Here is a 20,267-nt window from a genome sequence, read left to right as displayed (position 1 = left end):
ATGAAGGCAGCATGTTTAGTAATTGCCTATTTTGTGCTTTGGATTTTAAGAATTTTCTTTTCTTTTGGATCATTGGTAGTTGGGGGGGTATTTTTTTATATTTTGCCTTTGAATCCATTATTATTATTATTATATTTAGCATAGTTTTCAATCGAATATGTGTCTTACAGAATTTTAGAAACATGCATTCAAAGACAAAACTGCTAAAATAAATTCCTACACTGCCAAACTCCTAAAATATACTTACTTATATTTACATTTAGTCATTTAGCAGACGCTTTATATCCAAAGCGACTTACAAATGAAGACAAAATCAACAAAAGAGCAATGATATGCAAGTGCTATAAGTATCTATTTATTTATTTTTTAAGAAAACAAGCAGTTAGTAAATGAATAGAGGGCAAGTTTAAAAGGGGCACGTTTTTTTCTTTCTTTTAAGAATAGAATTAGAATAGAGAGTGCTAGAGTTAGAGGGTCAAATAAAGATGGAAGAAATGTGTTTTAGCCAATTATTGAAGAACAGATTATATATTTCTCTTAAAACGTTAGTTCACCCAGAAATGAACATTTTGTCATAATTTACTCACCTTCATGTCATTCCAAACCTATAAGACTTTTGTTCATCTTTGAAAGACAAATAAAGATATTTTTTATGAAACCAGAGAGATTTCTGTCCCTTCATTGAAAGTTAATTCCACCAAAACTTTGACATTTCAGAAAGTTCATACAAACATGGTAAGAAATCCATAATTAAGGAGTTTAATTCAAGTCTTCAGAAGAGACATGCTCACTTTATATGATGAACAGATTTCATTAAGACTCTTCTTCACTTATAAACATTGGTCAATGCACATGTAGAGCACATCAAACTGTAAACAGAAGGTCAAATGCTTGATTAATATGGATTGCTTTTATGATGCCTTTATGAACTTTTTGGCAGAATTTCAGTAAAGGAGACAAAAATATCTTCATTTGTGTTTCAAAGATGAACAAAAGTCTTATGGGTTTGAAACAACATGAGGTTAAGCAGCTGATGACAGAATTTTCCTTTTTTTCCTGGAGAAGCAACCTTTTAAGAATATTGTGTTTTTAATAGGATTTGATTGTAATGTTTCCTATTATATTCTCTTATTTGTTAACAATGTACAAGACAGAACAGAAAGGCAGGTGTGGCTTACTCTGATTATTATTAACTTTATATGTACTATTTATTACATTTCAGCTAAAACATTATTTCTTTTTAGAGTGACGTTAAACACATTTATTTATATAGTGTCACAGATCGACCAGGCTCTCAGTCCACCCAATCACAGCGAGCACCCTCACCAGAGTACAAATGAGCACACCTGCACTGAATTTTCACCTCATCACCAGCCACTATAAAACCACACACCTCACAACCGTCAGACGTCCGGTCTCGTTCAGACGAAGTGGACTCACGTATGCTAGCTCGGCTATCGACCTATTGCCAACCTGTGTGTACTTACCTCTTGTGTGTGTACACTTACCTCTTGTGTTTCCTCTAAGTGTTGTCGTCATCCGTGTCCAGGATCCAGATCCTTCTCCCGAGTCTATGTCCAGCCAGAAGTGAGGTGTGTGGCACCATCGATATCCACGAGCTCCTGCCAAGTCACCAAAATCCGTCATTCAAGTATCCAGTCATCTCAAAGTATCTGCTATCTGAACTCACCATCAATCACCGCTCATCAGCTTTAATAAATCTTACCTTTTTACAATCTCTCTTGTGTTGAGTCCCCTTCCGTAACATATAGGCTACCGCCTCTACATCTTTAATGGCCTAGACAGAAATAAGCAAAGTCGTAACTTCAAGGCAAATAAGATCATTAAATTCTAGACTGCAGTGCTAATTACTGAAGTCTATAATCATTGATCTTAGAACATTTTAATTTAAGCCTCATTTTGCTTTAATGGCAATCAAACCCCCAGATTCATAGACAAGGGATTGAGATAAAGGCTTACCCCGAGGGTCCGTTTAGCACCATTTTGTACCCTAATGTGTTTTAAGAACAAGTTTGCCTGTGGCCACTATCAAAGACTGCTGGAGACCTTGATCACTGAGCGTGAAGGTAAAACGCTCTGAGTAACAGAACACAAGCAATCGGGGAGCTCTGTGCTGTTCTGTTGCAAGCAACGCCACAAAGCAATCAGTTGTTCTCAAAGCAGAAAATTGAGATTTATAGAATACAATACTTTGTATTATGCTGTTTAGGCACCACAGACGATGTCATATGCCTGTTTTTAATTTACACAAACTGTAGGTGAATGAATGGTTAAAGCAGTAAGGTATCTTGCTTTTTCAATTCATTCAGCTTCTCACGATAAACAGGGTTTTAGCATTTAACCCAATTTTGTGTAAAAGTTGTTAGTTACTTCCAGTTTGTTTTTCATTCTGGAAATGTAAAGTTGAAGTTAAGCGCATTTCATTGTGGTATACAATCTTGTTGCAGTTTACTCTCTTTTATTTTGTTGCAAATAGGGCATCTGGATATTATATGCATGGCAGATGTGCATACTGAAAACAATATGCTGTTCAAAAGTTTGGGGTCGATTTTGTAATGTTTTTGAAAGAATTCTCTCACGCTCACCAAGGTTGGATTTATTTAATCAAAAACTGTCACTTCGTTAAGGGATAATACAATTCACAATAATTATTTTGTTTTAATGGTAATATAATTTTTAAATATTGTAGATTTTTCAGCAGCCATTACTGTCACATGACCATTTAGTAAATATTCTATATGTGGATTCAGTGTCCAAGAAATATTTCTGATTATCAATTATTCTTCTGAATAGAAACTTAAAAAAAAAAAACATTTACTTAAAATTGAAACTGAAATATTTTAATATCTTTACTTTTTAACCAACTTAATGCATACTGGCTGAATACATGTATTAATCTATTAATAATAATAATGAAAAAAATCATACTACCCAAACTTTTGAACTGTACTTCTTCGAATAGTAATTCTGCAGCTATAGCTAACCAATAATTACAGACAGGTGTGAACTGGTTTGAAATGGACTTTGCAGGTCTCCAAGAAGCAGGACTGAACAACCCTGGACTGAAGCGAAGATTAAATAATGATATTTAATCTTCACAAACATTAAATGCAAAATAAAAACTACCTCAAAACATTTGATTATGAACAGCTGCCAAATATATAATTGTTGATGAAAGACAGCACCAGAATGCTTTTTAACTGATTTAGGTTACACATAAGCAACATATCTTAAAAATACAATACATAATCCCCCTCCCAAAAAAACCCCCGGAAATGTTAAAACAAACAAAAAAAAGCTTAAAAATAACATTTACATTATAGTTGTGGACAGCTACGTTATAGCAAAAGACAGAAGAGAATAACAATAGCATTTTCATCACTGAAATGTGGAACAAAAGAAAATAAAAAACAAAAACAAACTAACTTTTCCACTGATCAGAGATCAATTTGTATATCAAAATCATTGCCCAAATTATAAGGGACTCAACACAATTAGGCTCTGATCAGTGTAGATGGCACCAAAATGACCTGTAAAGTCTGGCATAGATGAACAAATTCCAATATATTACAATAGAAGCACACCTGCAAGTTAAAAAATGATTTTCTGATTATGGGCTATCAAATGCTCACTGAAAAATCACATAGTTTATATCATTTACTTTTTTACAGCACTTTATCAAACATCATCATCATTTCATGTTTGAAAGCATCCACCTGTTTTTGTTAACAAATGTGACAGAGTCTTTTCCTTATAGCACTTAATCTTATAACAAAAGCAACACTGCTTTAGAAAAAGTAGACAATGGCACATTCTCTACCAATCCAAGTTACAACAGAGACATACACACACACGTATATACATATATATATTACACACACATATATGTGTGTGTGTGTGTGTCTTTATAAGAACAAAAATATGAGTATATGTATTAATAACAGAAGCAGTAAAACAACAGGAGAGGGCACAGATGATTTAATCTCAATCATTAAAGCTGCAAAAGTGAGAAACTCCATCCCTGTTTGATCATGCTCGCAGGCAGCGCCATCAACAACTGGTGCAGTGTGGGAAAGTCTTTCAAATGGGAACCTCAGAGTGACAGGAGCAGGTCTCAGAAGCAGCACCCTGGGCTGTTTCCATGATAAACCCACACAAACATTCACTCTCTCTCACGGTTGCAGCTGAAAGGTGCTCTTTATGGTTCACAAAGCTTCTTAAATAGGGCAACGTGTTTGATAACAAAACTGTACCCTGCATTTCATTTTTTTTTCTTCTGAAGAGAAAAAAGTAAATAAAGTTTACACTTACAAACTTACAATGTATTCCTGATAACTAGATTTTTTTTTTTTTTTTTACAGAAGATAATATTTAAAAAAGAAATAGAAATGAAAAGAGACAGAGATGCTGTGCAGGTGCCTATGTTACGTTCAGAGTCTCTGTCTCTTGAGGCACCAGAAGAGATCCGTTCAGGATGTATGTGTGAGGGCCATTATTCAGATTTGTGACAGTAAAGGTCCTTTAGAGCTTTGAGCTCCTCGATGAGCGTTTTGTTCTGATTCTCCAGCACAGCCACTCTGTTTTCCAGACATTTAACGTACTCTTTCTTTTTCCTGCGGCACTCCCGTGCTGCCTCCCTGTGGTGGAAACATATTATTACAGTCAGGCGATTACAATGAGTCACTCAAACTAAAAATGCAACATTTACTCCACATTTTAATGATTTAATTTTTAATTGCAACAAAAATCAAAGGATTCATTGTTAGGGTTTTAAGGAAGAACACAGAACAGTGGTGCTATATAGTCATAGCTGAAGTAAAATTGCAAGGAAAAATATCTTGTAATAATATAAGGAATAAATATAAGCTAATATAAATGCAAACGTTCTCCTCACTAAGATAAAAGTTTTTGTCTTTTCCTCGCTCAGAGTTGCTCTCAGATTGTTCCTGAATCAATTTTAAGTTAAGACTCCTAGTTAGACATTTTTAAGCTAAATTAGGAGCTCTCTAAAAGGATTCTTAGAATCTTTAGGAATACTCTTTAGACTTGCGCGTTCTACAGAGCCACTAAAGGGACATGGTTAGCAGCTTGCTAGCGGTAGTCTGTTACATTAAAGTATATAGCATTTCACTTATCACATAAACAGGGTAAGGAGAGATGACTGATAGGATGATGGAGAATGATTTGCAGATCCTGAGCACCACTGACAAACATCTAATCTTGTAAAATGTGTGGTAAGTACTGCCAAGTGCCGCTCCGTACGTGTGATCACGAATCTCGAAAGTGAAAGAATATAACAAGCGTGCGTTCAAAAGTGATTTCAATGCCCCGCATATTAATAACGGCTCCCTGATGCCCGCAGTTTACATACAGTATAATTACCCAACAATATAATTGCGACAGAAGATATTGAAGTATATTTTTTTTTACCATCTCGTATCTATTTCCTTCAGTGGTTCCAAATTGTGCCCTCATTCGGTTATGTTTATTATATTATATGTTTCAGCACATTACAATCATTATATAGCTTGAGTTAAGGTAGTCTGTCCTCTGAATTAAAGAGTTTATCATACAGATGGAAAGCTTGAATCCTGTTTCTCTCCCTCTCTCTGTTTATGGGTGTTTGAGCATGCATGCGGGGGAGGGGTGCGATTTTTGAATAATATTTTTGCTTGGAATGCCCATCCCTAAGATGTACCTCAATACAGAGCAATTGTTCTCAGATTTACGTAATTCACCTGGGTCATACTTTACAGTCCAAAATGAGCATGTGCATTAATTGTGCAGATGTGTTTTTTATCGTACCTGTTCTTCATTAGCCGAACCTCCCGCTTGCGTGTGACCTCCTCAGCTCCTCCCTGGCTGGGCAGTGCAGGAGAGGAGGCCATGACCACCCCTGGAGCAATGGTGCTAGCAGCTGTGGTGCGGATCTGATACGCCTGAACATCCCCTGAGGCCGCTGGAAAACACAAGCAGCACAGATTTACGTTTTGACAAGGAGACATTTAGATGCATTGTGTAGTTGCCTGCTGGATACAGATTAAGCCTAGCCTAGATTTAAATCAAAATGTCAGAAACTAGACCAGTACACTTATCTCTCTTTATTGTTTAGAACTGAAATGGTGGAATCTCACCTTGTACAACCACTTGATTGCTGGGCACCAGTATCTGCTGGCCGTCGCTGGTCTGCGCATACTGCAGGATGGTGGTGCCATGCTGAGCGCCTGCGTTCGTCATGGTCAGGGTTTGTAGCCCTTGAACTCCATCTGTTCCATTATTGGCTAACTGGATCGCCCCACCCTGAGTGATAGCAACTGAGGGAAAACAAATGACATGAGGTTGACTGTATATTTAGGGAAACTGAACTGTGTCAAGCTACTTTTTCAAATGTTGTAAAGTAGTAGTGCATTTGTACTAGAAAACAAACAACTAACTTACTGTACTGCCCGCTACTTGTCTGGTAGATAGGTGTTGGCATAGTAACAGTTGTTATGGCTGGAGTGGAATCCTCCTCTGATTTCTCTTCTTCTATCCGTGGGACTGCTGGAGCATCAGATGAGAGGTCGTTCAGGATCTTTCTGTGTTGCAAAATATCAAATCAAGCTTGTAAACAATGGATTGTGCTAAGGTACAATTAGAACAATAGGATTTCAACAAGTAATGTTGATATCTGGACATAAAGGACTGCAGTAATAATATTCAATGCAGTGTTTCCCACACCACAGAGGGGTGGCCTTTGTCCACATAGGGGGATTTTGTACATTCGTAAAATGGGTCAATGTAGTGTGCTATGCAAAATTAAGAGCTCCAACAGCTTTTTTAGACACTAAACTGAACAGTGAAAACTCTTTGCATTTACAGGGCATCTGCAGGATTTTTAAAATCAAATTTAAGACTTTTTAAAGACCTTTTTCAAGACCTGCACAAATAAAATGAATACCATATGAGCGGGGTAAGGCAATGTGTATGATAACATTAAACCGTAAAATGACTGTAAAGCATGATTTACAGTTCAGATACAGGTTTTCAAAAAAACAAAGTTTTACAAAATGAAAAATGTTTTTTATATATATATGTTTTATCTATCTCTCTCTCTCTATATATATATATATATTTAACAAATATGAATAATCAAATATAGTAACAATATACAGTATAAAATAAAATGTTAACCAAACAGTTTCTGGTAGCCATTGACATTCATACTATTTTTTGTCCATACCATGTATGAGGGTGAATAAATATATTTTTTTAAGCATTGCAAATTTTGTCTCAATTCCTTCACTTGCAAGAGCTAAACCGCAGAGCTGTTATTTTGGCAAAAAACTGAAGTTTCAGTGAAAACAGGTTTACAAACACGTCTCATTACAAATCTGGTGAAATACTGTAATCACCTGTCCACAAAAATTTTGGGAAGTATGCCAATGTGAAAACTCGCAGTGCATGTAAAGATGAAGCTTGCTGCATTCAAGGTGAACGGAGACGCTGTAATATGATGTAAAAACCGTATTGTGAGCTGCTCGCATAAATATAGTGGCGCGCTTCGCTTTGAAACACAGCCTGCAGCCTTTAGTGATTTAGTAAGTAAAGGCATTTTGCGATATTGATTTTAGATGTTTTGCCAAAGCAATGGTGCAAAACACAACATTCAATAAGATCTTTGAAGTTATTAAGTAAAATATTGTTGGTTCATATGAAACTGTGGTTCCCTGCCAGAGTCTACATAATTAACTGGAAACACTGCACCGAAACTACAAATCCATTCAGGTACCTGTATGAGGGCCGTCTAGACAGGATCTCTCTTCTTTTCTGGCAATCTGTCACACTGTCCACTGACTCCTGTGAATCATCACTCTCAGCAATGGTAGAAATCTAATACAAAGACAACAAAAGAACACTTGAATATTGATAGCAAAAAACTTCAGGTATTATTTCTAAACTATCAAGTCTTCTAGATCAGCAAACAGAAGAATATACATATTAAATTAAGGTTATTTAATCCTCTGTGCATTCTGCATATACTTTGGTGTCTGCTAAGACAGACACAGAATTACGTAATGAACTTTTTTACAATTTTACGGTTTTCCCAGAAATGAACCATCATGTCAGGCTTACTTGTACAGTTTGCACCTGTGGGGATTGTATGACGGAGGGCTGGGCTGCCTGGATGACACCGTGAACTTGCACCGTTTGCCCATTGGGCAGCTGAACTAAGGTCACAGTTGGTGCAGTGCCTGATACCTGTGCTGCAGCCATGGAAACCTGCGTGACGGAGGCACAACAGGGTGAGACACGAGACTAATCTAAGCTAGAACTGGATTTAATTAAATTATCAACCCAACTACATGCATAATTACTGTAACTGTTCCAATTACAATCAGCCTTGCAATGCTAGTAAATGTGCTTTGAAAACCTACGATCCAAGAAACTCACCTGTGCCAAGGTGGCAATGTGCTGAGTGTCTATCTCTGAGACTGCAGTGTCGCCGCCCTGCTGGACATCTGCTGCTGCTTCCATGGTCATTTAGATTGCCTGGAGATTTAATTTAAAATCTTTTACTTTGACAGATACTCAGGATACTATAAATACACTGTGAACATACAGAGTAGGTCACCGATTTCTCCTGACAAGAGAAATGGTATCTGAAACGTTGTGACCACAAAAACACCCTGCCCACAAACTGGGTTTGTCATGGTTTCATTTTGAGTATTCAATTGTGTAGCCTGAAGGGTTGTTCTATAAAGCATTTATGTATTTATAGGCATTACATTTTAAATGAATAAATGTATATAATAAATAATGCAATGCAATATATTATATAAAATTATTTTTGACATTGTTAGGGATATGTTTGCATTTATATAGTCTAAATGTATTTACAAGACCAGAATATATGGCATTGCAACATTAATGTGAAAAATACAGATTGCAATAAAAAAAGTAGGCACGTGCGCCAACACATGCATGAGATATGCTTAATTTCTATTAACGAAATTCATTTTGATAAACCCCATGTCTGTTTTGTAATGAGTAATAATGTAAGAACTGACATATTAAGCATCGTGCTCAACAAACCATGGACAACATTTGCCGCCTTTTTTTTTACTTCTGTATACAGCTGTCAGTCAGATTTGAGCTTTGGTTTTTAAGGATTTATGGACGTAGTTAAAAAAAACACACACACACAAACAAGGTGCCATCAAAATGACTTGTGTTTTTATTTTTAAATGCCTATTTATGGCTATTTTTTAGGTAAACCAAAACAATAAACACGAGTGCTTGCATTTTCAGGCGTGTTTCGACTTGTACAACAGCGCTCCAGTTTGAATGAACACAAAATCGGTCTGTTTTATGGTGCAATTTGAAGAAAATAATACTCAAGAGCAACGAATTGGTCTCTGATTTTATTACCAATTAAAACCACAATTGATTACAGAGTTTTAGTGGTAGGCTACAGAAAAAGCTCTGCATGCGCGAGAAAGCATGTAACGGACAGCTTCGACTGCTCCAATGCAGGAGCCAAGAAAAAAAATAAGCATTTCATGAGCTGTATTTCCATCAAAGGGTGCCGGACGGGCGACCGCATTCATAACTCAACGCGTCTCCTATCCTTTCCATAAACGCATGTACTTTGCACAACCGTCGCGCTTTTCCTGACTGACTCATTGTCTGCAAGCAAGTCTGAGCTGTTGAGAAACATGCCCACCGCCGCCATGATCTCTTTGTTACAGACGGATCGAGCATTGCGACACGTCCACTAAAACGGCAAGTGCCTTATCTTTTTCCCCCACGAATGCGTCTCTTCTTACCCGTCACAGACTCGCCTCGTCACTCCCAGGCCTCCGGAGCTCCACTTTTATTTAGTCCGACACGTAAGAGACCGCGTCAGGCTACACCTCCGTCGCGTCACCGAGGACAACAACACAGAGAACGAAAGGGGACGAGATACAGCCCTAATTCAAGATCGACAGGATCCGATGTGTGGGCGGAACATTCCGAACTCGTACGAAGATGTACGAACAGCTGCCGAGCGGAGACGGATTCACACGAGCGCGCGTCAAATCTCTGGCTGCGCTGTGATTGGCTGCCTTTCGTCGTGAGGTATATGAATGCATCTGTTCAAATGTATTAGAGACGGGGTTTTCAATCTTCTAAATGCAACGGACCCCCAAATATGATCATCCTCATGGGAGGGGCCTCAATTCTATAAGTTAAAATGCAGCTATTTGTTTTCATGTTCAATATTCATGTTCATTTGTAAGTCGCTTTGGATAAAAGCGTCTGCTAAATGACTAAATAAATAAATAAATATTAAAATATGTAAAATATTGTTTGAAAAAGATTTATACATACTATATTTTTTTTCTACTCTATAATACTGCACTGTTATAAATATAATATTATTTATTTATTTTAATTAAACAAATCAAATTTTAGCTTAATTAATAGATTAATCAATTATGCATGTATTTAATAAATAATACAATGATATAAAATAGTTTTCTGACATTATTAGAGGAGTGAAATGTTTGCAGTCTAAATGTATTTACTCAACACAAATATATGGTATTGCAAAATTAATGTGAAAAATACAGACCAAAAAAACAAAACACAGGCGCTAACACAATTTAAAATGCAACTGTATATGTTCATGTACAGTATTAAATGATGCCAAATATATTTTTGGAAAATATTCAGTTTATATTTAGTTACATAATTTTTTTTCCTACTCACTATACAGCACTGTTATAAATATAGTATAAATTATTATTACTTTATCAAATATGTATTTATTTTATTTATTTTTATATAAATCATTGAATATGAATTTTTATTATGTTAGTTTCATATTTGTTTATTTACTTATTTAAAAATGTTTTTAGTTATTTATTTTAATCGATTTGTTTATTTTGATCTTAGTTGTATTACTTAATTCTTCTTACATTTTATATTTTCTGTTTTGTTTTTTCTAAACATCTACACGGACCCCCTCCACTCCCTTGTGGCCCCTGAGGATCAACGGGCCCCAATTCGAAACCCCCTGTACTGGAGGATTATGTTTTAAAGGCAAAGGGAAAATCCAATCCGTGTTTAGTTTGTTTTGCAGTCGCTGTGGGCGGGTCTTGTCAACATGAATGTTACGATTGGATAACTTGAGTGCAACGTCACAACAATGTTCACCAATCAAAATTAAATAATCACTGCAGAAGAAGACAAGTTAACGCCTACTTGCCATGAACCAGGAAATAGTTATGATATTTTGATAGGCGATTCACACTTGATTTTAGTCATTGTGATATACTCACTTTCTATTACTTTCGTGGTCGACGAAGTTTGCTGCAGTTATGGCGTCGTTATTCAAGAAAAAGACCGTAGATGGTAAGTTTCTAGCTGCTGCTCTGAAGGCTTGTTTGTTTGGTCAAAACCGCCCAGCAACACTCTCACGTCAATCATCGGATGGTTTCGTTAATACTAACACTGTGAATTTGTTTAATACATCAAATCTCTTAAGAGATATGTTTGTGTTAATTAACACAGACGTGTCTTTTACTCAGGAATGTGTGTTTGGACATCTGCAGCAGAAAACATTTAGCATTTTCTTGATCTTAACCTGAAACTAAGAGCTAGTACTTAAAAATATGGGGTCAAAGATGGTCTATAAAACAAATTTAGTAGTTTGTTAAATCACTGGGCCATTCCTGTAACTTTAAATGGTCTAAAATGACTTATTATTGAAGTAGTCCCCATACATTAATTTGTTGTCTGACTCAGACATTTCAGCAATGATCATTTAAATGGTGACAGATAACTATATCTCCTCTCATGATACAGATGTTATTAAAGAACAGAACAAAGAGTTGCGGGGAACGCAGAGACAGATTGCAAGAGACCGGACAGCACTGGAAAAACAGGAAAAGCAGCTGGTGAGAATCCCCACCCGTCAATGTGACGTGCATATGATGTCAAATGTTCCCCTTTCTCTCCACTGAGGTGTGTGAGATCACGAGGTTATGTCATTAGATTATGACTAACAGCTCGTGATTCTGTTGGAGTTTAGATGAGGCTCTTATTGTGACGGTGTATCTTTCAGAAGTTGCTGGTGGAATCTTTTATGCTTTTCTTAAAGCCGCCACCCTTCATACCATACACACTCATACCAGTGTAAGCATAACTATCATTGTTAAAAAAATCCAGGAAATTGTACTCTAAAAATCAACAGATGAGGTTGCCAGAAATTCAAGTTTATAAAATACTGTGACAAGTGTTTTAGGTATTAGGGAATGACATATTGGTGACTCTTTATTTTACGTCCACATATTTCATTAAGAGATTTAATTTGCATTAATTAATCTACTTGAACAACCAAAATCTGCTTTTTAGCTTTAAATGTACTGATAAACATCATAAAAATGTAGGTTATTATAAAGGTAACTATAAAGCCATATGATGACTGATAAACCTTTTGCAGTTCACTATATTTGGTAAGGTAACCAAACCAACAGTTTTTTTTGTCCTCCTTCTTACTGTAGCATTTTTATGGTCACAGATTGTTTTCGGCTTCTTGCACAAATGTACAAAAAAAATCACATAGAATTACTTCAAAGTCACATTGAAATCATCAATACACTAGGCCATTTCACTTTAATATTTTCTGTTCTCATCTGTGAAGCACTTTAAGCTGCATTTTATCTAATAAAAGTATTCTACAAATAAAACAATCTTCTTCTACTCTCACCAGTAAGTCTCATTCTGGATAACTGTGTAATTCAGTTCTAATGCTAGTAGGTCCTTTCCTAACTGTTTTCTACTATTTGCTTTCTTTATCACAGGAGATGGAAATCAAGAAAATGGCAAAGACGGGGAACAGAGACGCCTGTAAAGTTTTAGCCAAGCAACTTGTTCAAGTGAGGAAACAGAAAACGCGTACATTTGCTGTCAGCTCTAAGGTCACCTCTATGTCAACTCAAACCAAGCTAATGAACTCTCAGATGAAGATGGCTGGTGCCATGGCCACAACCACCAAAGTAAGACCCTTCTGTCTTTTTAAACTCATGGTAATGTTCATAAAAGTTTGTCCCAAGCCCCATGAATTGTAGCTCAGTTAATTTTAAGCAATCCTGACAGTGATTTAAAGCTTAACTGTTAACTTCGGTTGAAAATTGTGTGGAACTGCTGTGATTTCACATTTAAGTAAATAGGGCTGTTCATTTTGTAGTCCTAAAAACCAAGGAGAATTAGCATTTTCGAGCTATGGTTTCCCTCTGGAATTTCTAATGGGTTTTTTGAGTTATTGTTTTGGATTATGAGTCAAATATGGACTGTGGTAAACATTACCAGAAGCAACTTTCCTATTTTGTTTGTGAAATTCTCTTTAATGTGAAAGGATCTTAAAGTATTCTTAACCTTACTCATAAATGGAAAACCACTTTTCACAAACCCCATTATAAATTCCCAAAGGAAGTCATGGCTCGATAATGCTAGTTTGTTTCCAGCTAGGGCTGCAAATTGACATTGTGCGCAACTTAGCAGCTCTATTAATTATGTATGTTGCGACCTGTGTGGTTTTGGTTTTATTAGAATTTGTACTAATTTGAGGGTATATGTTGGTCTATAAATGCATATCTGGCACAGTATAGTGTCGATACAAAGCAATAATTTTTTGCAGAAGTAGCCTAAAGTGCAAAATTTACAAATGGACATGAATCAAACAGTGACTCATTTGTTTGTGTCTCTGCCTTTTCTCAAAACAACTTACAGACAATGCAAGCTGTCAACAAAAAGATGGATCCGAAGAAGACAATGCAGACCCTGCAGAACTTCCAGAAAGAGACAGCAAAGATGGACATGACAGAAGAGATGAGTAAGATGTTATTTATTTATTGTTATTGTGGGTGATTTTGTTAGTGAGTTTTATAAAATAATGTCTTTAATAATATAATACTTTAATCCAAATGATGGGTGTCCTGCTAAAGAGAAAAGCAATAATGATCACGCAACAGAAGTGTGCAAGAGAAGTCTCTCAGTCTCTCTCTCTCTCTGTCTCGGTCTCTTCTTACCGTTAAGTAAATTGTGCATTGGTTTACTCGCTCGGTTTTTAACATATCTGACCGAACTACAAGCTTTCCAGTGATGTCTGTCAGAAAGGGATACTTGCTCAAAAAGCTCACGCATCTGCGCCGCCATGCACTCAATCCACTCTGCGTGCTTTGCTTATCAGCTCGAGGCCATCAGATATACAGGCATGAATACTGAATGTTCACCATTATTTTAATTGCATATATATACCTCCTAGACAATTCTTAATATTTAATAACTCCACTCTACTCTCTGTTGTTCTGTTATCAGTGTTTCTTAGTCTGGATACGGCACTGTTCACGCGCTGTGTGGTATTGGGGCATTTTAACGAGTAGCCTACGAGTACAGAATCACAGTATCTGGCCCGATATTGGTATCTGTATCGGTGCATCCCTAATTAGAAATGTTTCTTGAAATACAAATAAATCTGCATATAATATGAAAAAGTACTTTAGTAATTTATACTAAATACTATAGTGTTTTTTAACCATATTATAGTAAAGTGTATTATACTGTATATGTTATAGTATTTACAACACTGTTAATGAATGCTAAAGCATACTGTAGGAGTAACTATAGTGAACTGATACACTGTAATAAATACTGTAGTCTACTTCAGTTTTTACTACAGTAAGCTGTAGTGTATTGTAATATAATATACCCTATAGTTGTAGAAAACTTACAGTGCAGTATTGGGTAAAGTAATTTGTTATATTACTATAGTTATATATTACCACAGCAACTATAGAATTACCACAACAAATGAATTCAAGTACTTTACTATGGTATGGTTCAAAAACACTATAGTATTTACTATACTATAGTATTTTTTCATGTGGGTTCTGAAGGGTCATGTAACACAGAAGACTAGTAATGGCTGCTGAAAATGTCACTTTACCATCACAGGAATATTCCTAGGAATAAATTACATTTTAAAATATATTCACACAGAAAACAGTTATTTTAAATAATAATAATATTTCACTATTAATGAAGCCTTAGTGAGCATAAGAGCCAAAAAATAAATAACACTTTTGTGTGGCAGCATAATACAAATTATAGCTTTTTAACATTTTGGTTTCAGGTGTCCCCTTTCTTACATTGTTTTCTTAACCTGTAGCCAACTTCAGTTGGATGTGTGCACTGTTTTATAATTTCCCATTGTTTTTGAACAAACCACAACATAATTTGATTGTAATGCATGTTTTTAGACCTGTTTTTAGACCTGTTTTAGACATGTTTCTGTCTGCTTACAGTGAATGACACACTGGATGAGATCTTTGAGGATTCTGGTGATGAGGAAGAATCTCAGGACATTGTTAATCAGGTGTTGGATGAAATTGGAATTGAGATCTCAGGAAAGGTAAGAACTGAAAGATTATATGGGCATCAATCAAGCCATGTTGAGGAACCAGATTCAATAGCCAGACTTATTACTGTAGTGCATTAGTGTTGAAATCCATTTGTGTCCATTAAGGCTGCACAGTATATTGAATTAAAAAAATGCATTGCAATATGATTTCAGTGCCTTAATCCAAGACTTAAAGGAGATAATACTTGGAATATAATTGTGTAGGTGTATCATATGTGAAAACTAAGCAGCAGTGATGCAGTGTGATTCAGAGAACCTACAACTGATCCTACAAGTGTTTTGCATTCAAATAAGGCCAAAATGAGGAAGTATCGCGGTTGTGTGGGAGTGTTTTTGGCTTTAAATGTGATGACCATGCCTAATCAAAAGTGGTTACAAAAACCTGTAGACCACAGTGGATGTGTGTAAAAATACGCCATACCTCTTTAGTCTGTCTGAGCACGAAAAAGCCTGCATGCATGGTTAGATCTAATCCTCTTCCCAAACAGCACCAAAGCAGCATTCCAGTGGTGCAAGTTTTGATCTAATTAAGCTTGCACTTTGTTCAGAAGGCCTACTTTTTCGGATTGATGTGTAACTATATTTAAAGAAGCAATATGAGAAAAGATCATGTTGAAAATGGAGCCAAAGTTGCAATCTCCCCATAATTGAAATAAAAAGCCTATGTTTAAGCCTTCATTTAGATTTTGCATTTGATTTTCAGTAATCCTGGTTAACGCTTTTTTTTTCAGAACCTCACTTCAGCACAAGTACATTTGCTGTTGCTGGAAAGAAGAGATATCAGTCTTGAACGAAAAAAATATATATATTTGAGACACTAATCTTATATCGCATCAAATATAGCCATCAAATTATCCAACAAGTTTTTATATCATGCAGCCATAATATTCATGTAATTATAAAATCCCTATCCACCAATGTCAGTGGAAAAATATACCACACAACAGTAAATTTAATTAAGTAATATCTATACACAAGTGTTGTTTATGTAAATGTTTAAGTCAAGTTTTTAATGTAAACTTTACATGGTATATATGTGCATAAATTTGTTCTGCTTCTTAGTTTGCATAAAACCAGCCTCTATCTCCATATAAGGGTATTCTGCACAATGTCATATAGCTAGTTGTCACTCTTTGCAAATGTTTCCTTATGCTCTGCACTCTTGCCTGAGAGCACACTAAGCACAATCTTTAAATAAAACCCATTTGCTCATCCGCACAGCATGGATAAAACTTTTATTCCAGTGGTGAATGGGTTAAATACAGAAACTCCTGTTAGAATCACTGAAGCAGAACTCAGTAGGCTTGCGCTGAACAAAAACACTGCTGTTTTCTGTGGATTGAGTGGGTTCTGACTAACTTAAACGACTCTGATTTGCGTTCATGTACTGTGAGTAGCTCAACTGGAAAAACATAAACAGAAACCTTCACAGAGCTCTCAAACTGATACGCACTGCAATATTTAAAAGCAGCAGCTTGTGGACATGAACAAAATTGTCAGTATTGCAAAAAGACTGGTATCATTCATTTTTGTTAACATTTCAGTATTGACTTGGTGCCGAAGTACTAGTACTTTTTAGACAACACTAAATTAAAGTGTGAACTTATTGATTAATCATAATTTCTATATGAAAACGTTCTTATATTTTTTTTTATTTTAGAGAATAAAATCCATAAAGAATACCCTACGGCCTACGCATTGAAGTGTCATGACTATTGAGTCTTGGATGGCAGACACACTATCCATTTCGCATTTTTATCCGTAATGGATTTTTTGTTTCCCCTGCAGATGGCTCATGCCCCCTCAGCTGCCCGAAAGCAACCAAGCGCCGCTACATCCAAAGCAGATGGGATATCAGATGAGGAGATTGAGAGACAGCTCAAAGCTCTTGGAGTGGACTAGTGCTCACACACACACACACACACACAAACACCTGATTACTGCCTGGCACCAGGAGGCGATGGCAACACACAAACACACATTAGAATGCATTCATACCCAATACAAATACATAGACACAGATGCTGATAAATGGACAGTCCAAAAGCTTACATTCACAGTCACGGATCTGCCTACTCTGGGATAACATGCCACAGATGGCAAATGCAATTTTCTTTTTCTTTTATTATTTATTTATGACAATGAGAGATGGCTATTGAGGTTGATTAGGACTCTTTCAGGTGAATCGCTGTTTCATCTGGCTTTAGAAGGATGAAAATAACAATAAAAGGTTTGAATACACATGTCGTAAACGAATACATACAATGCCTTCCAGACTAAGGCGGATGCGTTCCCCTGAAATCTACAACTTCTGTCTCTTTGATCCATAACTCAGAAAATCACATTGGTGTAAACAAGTTTGACAGGAAAACTCTACCTCTGTAAACATAAGAAGCGACAGGGCTGCGTCTTTAGTCTTGCCGTGTTTTGTCTTGTCCTCACAGTACCTTGCTCTTCTCCCGGCGCATGATAAAACACTTGTGTGAGTCACACCTTTAGTTTCCTGTTTTCACCTTCACGCCGTTTATGAATAGGAAATGATTTGGTTTGTCTTCTAGGTTAATTTTGGCTATTTTGAGGGTGCATATGTTATTCAGCTGCATTTCAGGGGCGATGCCAAATTGTGAGAAGTGTGTTCCTGTTGAGCGCATTACTTGAAGATGGTTGCTCTCCTTCATTTCTCATGTGCCTGAGGTCTTGGGTTGACAGTGTGTGTGTGGAGTTTCTCTTGAGGCTGTGTAAGTGCATTGATCAAGACTTCAGAGATGCTCGGAAGGTTCCTGTTAATCGTCAGTTGTGACCAAAGTAAGGGTTATTGTAAATGGCACGAGAAAGCGGCATTCTGAGCTTGATCTTTGGAATTATCCACAGAAGTTGTATTTACGCTGATATGGTTATGCATTGCAATATATCGTAAGGATGTAAATAATGTAGGCATGAAAAGTTGATAGTTTATAGCTTAATCCACAGTGAGAGTTTTGGAATATGGGTGAGGATTTTCCTTTTTAGAATTTGTTCACTGACAGGTATTGTTGAAATATAAGGGGATTGTATACCCCATTAATCATAAATAAAATTTTTAATGATATCTCAGTTGTTTGTGTATTGTTTTTATAGACAAGCGGGAAATTAAGTATTCATTTACCACTAGAGGGCAGAGCCAAAACACTCTTTAATAAAGTTTGGGGTCAGTCAGGGTTAGGTTTTTGTATTTATTTTTTTTAAATACTTTTATTCAACAAGGATACAAGAAAAAAAAAAAAAAGTGGCAGTTAAAAATTGTAACATTTACTATATACATGTGTGTATGTGTACGTGTATATTAGTATAGTTAGCTGCTGTTTTTAGTTATTTTTTTTAACCTAGTCAAAATAACCCAACTGCAGTTTAATTCAGATTAATCGAAATGCACAATGAAAAAACATGATTTCTGAGAATTGTTAAAAACAGTTATCAGTTTTTGCAAATGAACTCTTCATATATATGAAGATATGAATAAATATATATATGAATAAATAAATATGTATATATATTTTTTTTTCCACAAAAATATTAAGCAGCACAACTGTTTGCATTAAGATTTCAGCATATAATGATTTCATGTGACTGAAGACTGGCTGCAAAAAATTCAGCTTTGTCAAATATATTATCTTAAAATATATTACAATATTACTAATAAAACGTTATTTTAAATTGTAATAAAATTTCTGAATATTACAGTTTTTATGGTATTTTTAGACGAATGCAGCCTTGATCAATATTTTTTTTTTTTTTTGTTAACAACTGTTTTTATTTTATGAAACGGTAGTACAAAACAAAAAGCAACTGTACAAATTTAAAACCCACCCCTTGGTAGACTTAGAAAATAAATAACACATTAATATTAATAGCTAAACAAATAACAATAAAATAATTTTTACAAAGATTTTAGAAAAGACACAACATTAAAAGCTGAATGCCATGAATTTACAGCTTTCCCATTAGATTCATGTAAACGAGAAGTAGAGAGTTCCATTGAGATAATGTCCAACAAATATTGGAGGATTCCAACGGTTCACTAGCAATTTTTTTGCTGCTGTGAGAGCAGCTAACGTTAAAGGTCTTTGTTGGACGGACAAGGTGAAGTCCCAAAAGTCATTCATGAAAAAAATGGCGCGGAGTCAAACATATCTCTGTACCCAACAAATATGATAGGTCCTGTGAGAGCGGAGTCCAAAAAGGTGAGAGAGAGGGGCACACAATGCAAAAACGTGCCTAAAACTCCTTGGGAACGGAGATTACACTTAGGAGAAGACGACAGATTCATATAAAAACGTTTAATTGGAGTCAAGTAAACCCTATGCAACAATTTCCAATGAATCATTTGGTGATTAGGGTTTTTAGAAGACAATTTAAACATACCCCATACCTGATCGGAAAATAAAACATGCACATCCTCAAGATCCTTAGCCCAAACAGTTGTAATAGATAAAGGTTTGTATGAATGCTCAAGAAGAAGAGATAGATGACTGAAGCAGAGGAGGGAGATTCCTCAAAAGGAAGGATTAGTTTGTGCAAAGGGTGAACAGGCAGTTGAGCGTTCCAAGGCACCCCATATGCCCGTAGGGCCGATCTAATGCGCAAATACATAAAAAAAGGAGGTGCCTGGCAGATTATATTGAGTTTTAAGATTCTGGAAGGATTTTAAACCACTATCATCATAGATATCTCCCAGAGTGTTTACTTTACTATGAGTCCATTGCGGACAATGAAATGGAGTACTGCCTGACAAAAGCTTATTATTGTGGAAAATAGGCAA

At 35.9% G+C, this 20,267-nt stretch overlaps 2 protein-coding genes across 3 annotated transcripts; one reads left to right on the top strand and one right to left on the bottom strand.

Moving 5' to 3' along the window:
- Positions 1 to 2,464: 2,464 nt before the first annotated feature.
- LOC306873278 (cyclic AMP-responsive element-binding protein 1-like) lies at positions 2,465 to 10,103 on the bottom strand. Of its 2 annotated transcripts, none has more exons than XM_079422458.1 (8): positions 9,831 to 10,103; positions 8,455 to 8,553; positions 8,137 to 8,283; positions 7,793 to 7,893; positions 6,460 to 6,599; positions 6,156 to 6,335; positions 5,827 to 5,980; positions 2,465 to 4,658 (listed from the first exon to the last, which is right to left on the bottom strand). In XM_079422458.1, exons 2-8 carry the CDS (start codon positions 8,542 to 8,544, stop codon positions 4,514 to 4,516), a joined length of 957 nt encoding a protein of 318 aa, XP_079278584.1. In that variant the 5' UTR covers positions 8,545 to 8,553; positions 9,831 to 10,103; the 3' UTR covers positions 2,465 to 4,513. The 2 variants fall into 2 exon arrangements, with proteins under 2 accessions (XP_079278584.1, XP_079278585.1); XM_079422459.1 differs by having other exon boundaries at positions 3,084 to 4,658; positions 8,152 to 8,283; positions 9,831 to 9,946.
- Positions 10,104 to 11,232: 1,129 nt separating this feature from the next.
- LOC306873277 (charged multivesicular body protein 2b) lies at positions 11,233 to 18,979 on the top strand. Its single transcript, XM_079422457.1, has 6 exons — positions 11,233 to 11,400; positions 11,854 to 11,945; positions 12,852 to 13,046; positions 13,780 to 13,882; positions 15,354 to 15,460; positions 17,258 to 18,979. Exons 1-6 carry the CDS (start codon positions 11,367 to 11,369, stop codon positions 17,369 to 17,371), a joined length of 645 nt encoding a protein of 214 aa, XP_079278583.1. The 5' UTR covers positions 11,233 to 11,366; the 3' UTR covers positions 17,372 to 18,979.
- The last annotated feature ends 1,288 nt before the right edge of the window (positions 18,980 to 20,267 follow it).

Source organism: Barbus barbus, assembly GCF_936440315.1.
Source record: "Barbus barbus genome assembly, chromosome: 7".
NCBI lineage: Eukaryota > Metazoa > Chordata > Actinopteri > Cypriniformes > Cyprinidae > Barbus > Barbus barbus.
The sequence above is the reverse complement of the archived record's forward strand: the minus strand, read 5'-3'. Positions and strand labels throughout refer to the sequence as shown.

What these genes read in the sequence shown, in the direction of transcription:
- LOC306873277 (XM_079422457.1), top strand. Translation starts at nt 11,367, where the DNA reads ATGGCGTCGTTATTCAAGAAAAAGACCGTAGATG. An exon ending in AAAAACAGGAAAAGCAGCTG is followed by an intron (nt 11,946 to 12,851) that starts GTGAGAATCCCC and finishes TCTTTATCACAG; the next exon opens with GAGATGGAAATCAAGAAAAT. An exon ending in CCATGGCCACAACCACCAAA is followed by an intron (nt 13,047 to 13,779) that starts GTAAGACCCTTC and finishes AACAACTTACAG; the next exon opens with ACAATGCAAGCTGTCAACAA.
- LOC306873278 (XM_079422458.1), bottom strand. Translation starts at nt 8,544, where the DNA reads ATGACCATGGAAGCAGCAGCAGATGTCCAGCAGGGCGGCGACACTGCA. An exon ending in CAATCAAGTGGTTGTACAAG is followed by an intron (nt 5,981 to 6,155) that starts GTGAGATTCCAC and finishes TGTGTTTTCCAG; the next exon opens with CGGCCTCAGGGGATGTTCAG. An exon ending in GTTCGGCTAATGAAGAACAG is followed by an intron (nt 4,659 to 5,826) that starts GTACGATAAAAA and finishes TTTCCACCACAG; the next exon opens with GGAGGCAGCACGGGAGTGCC.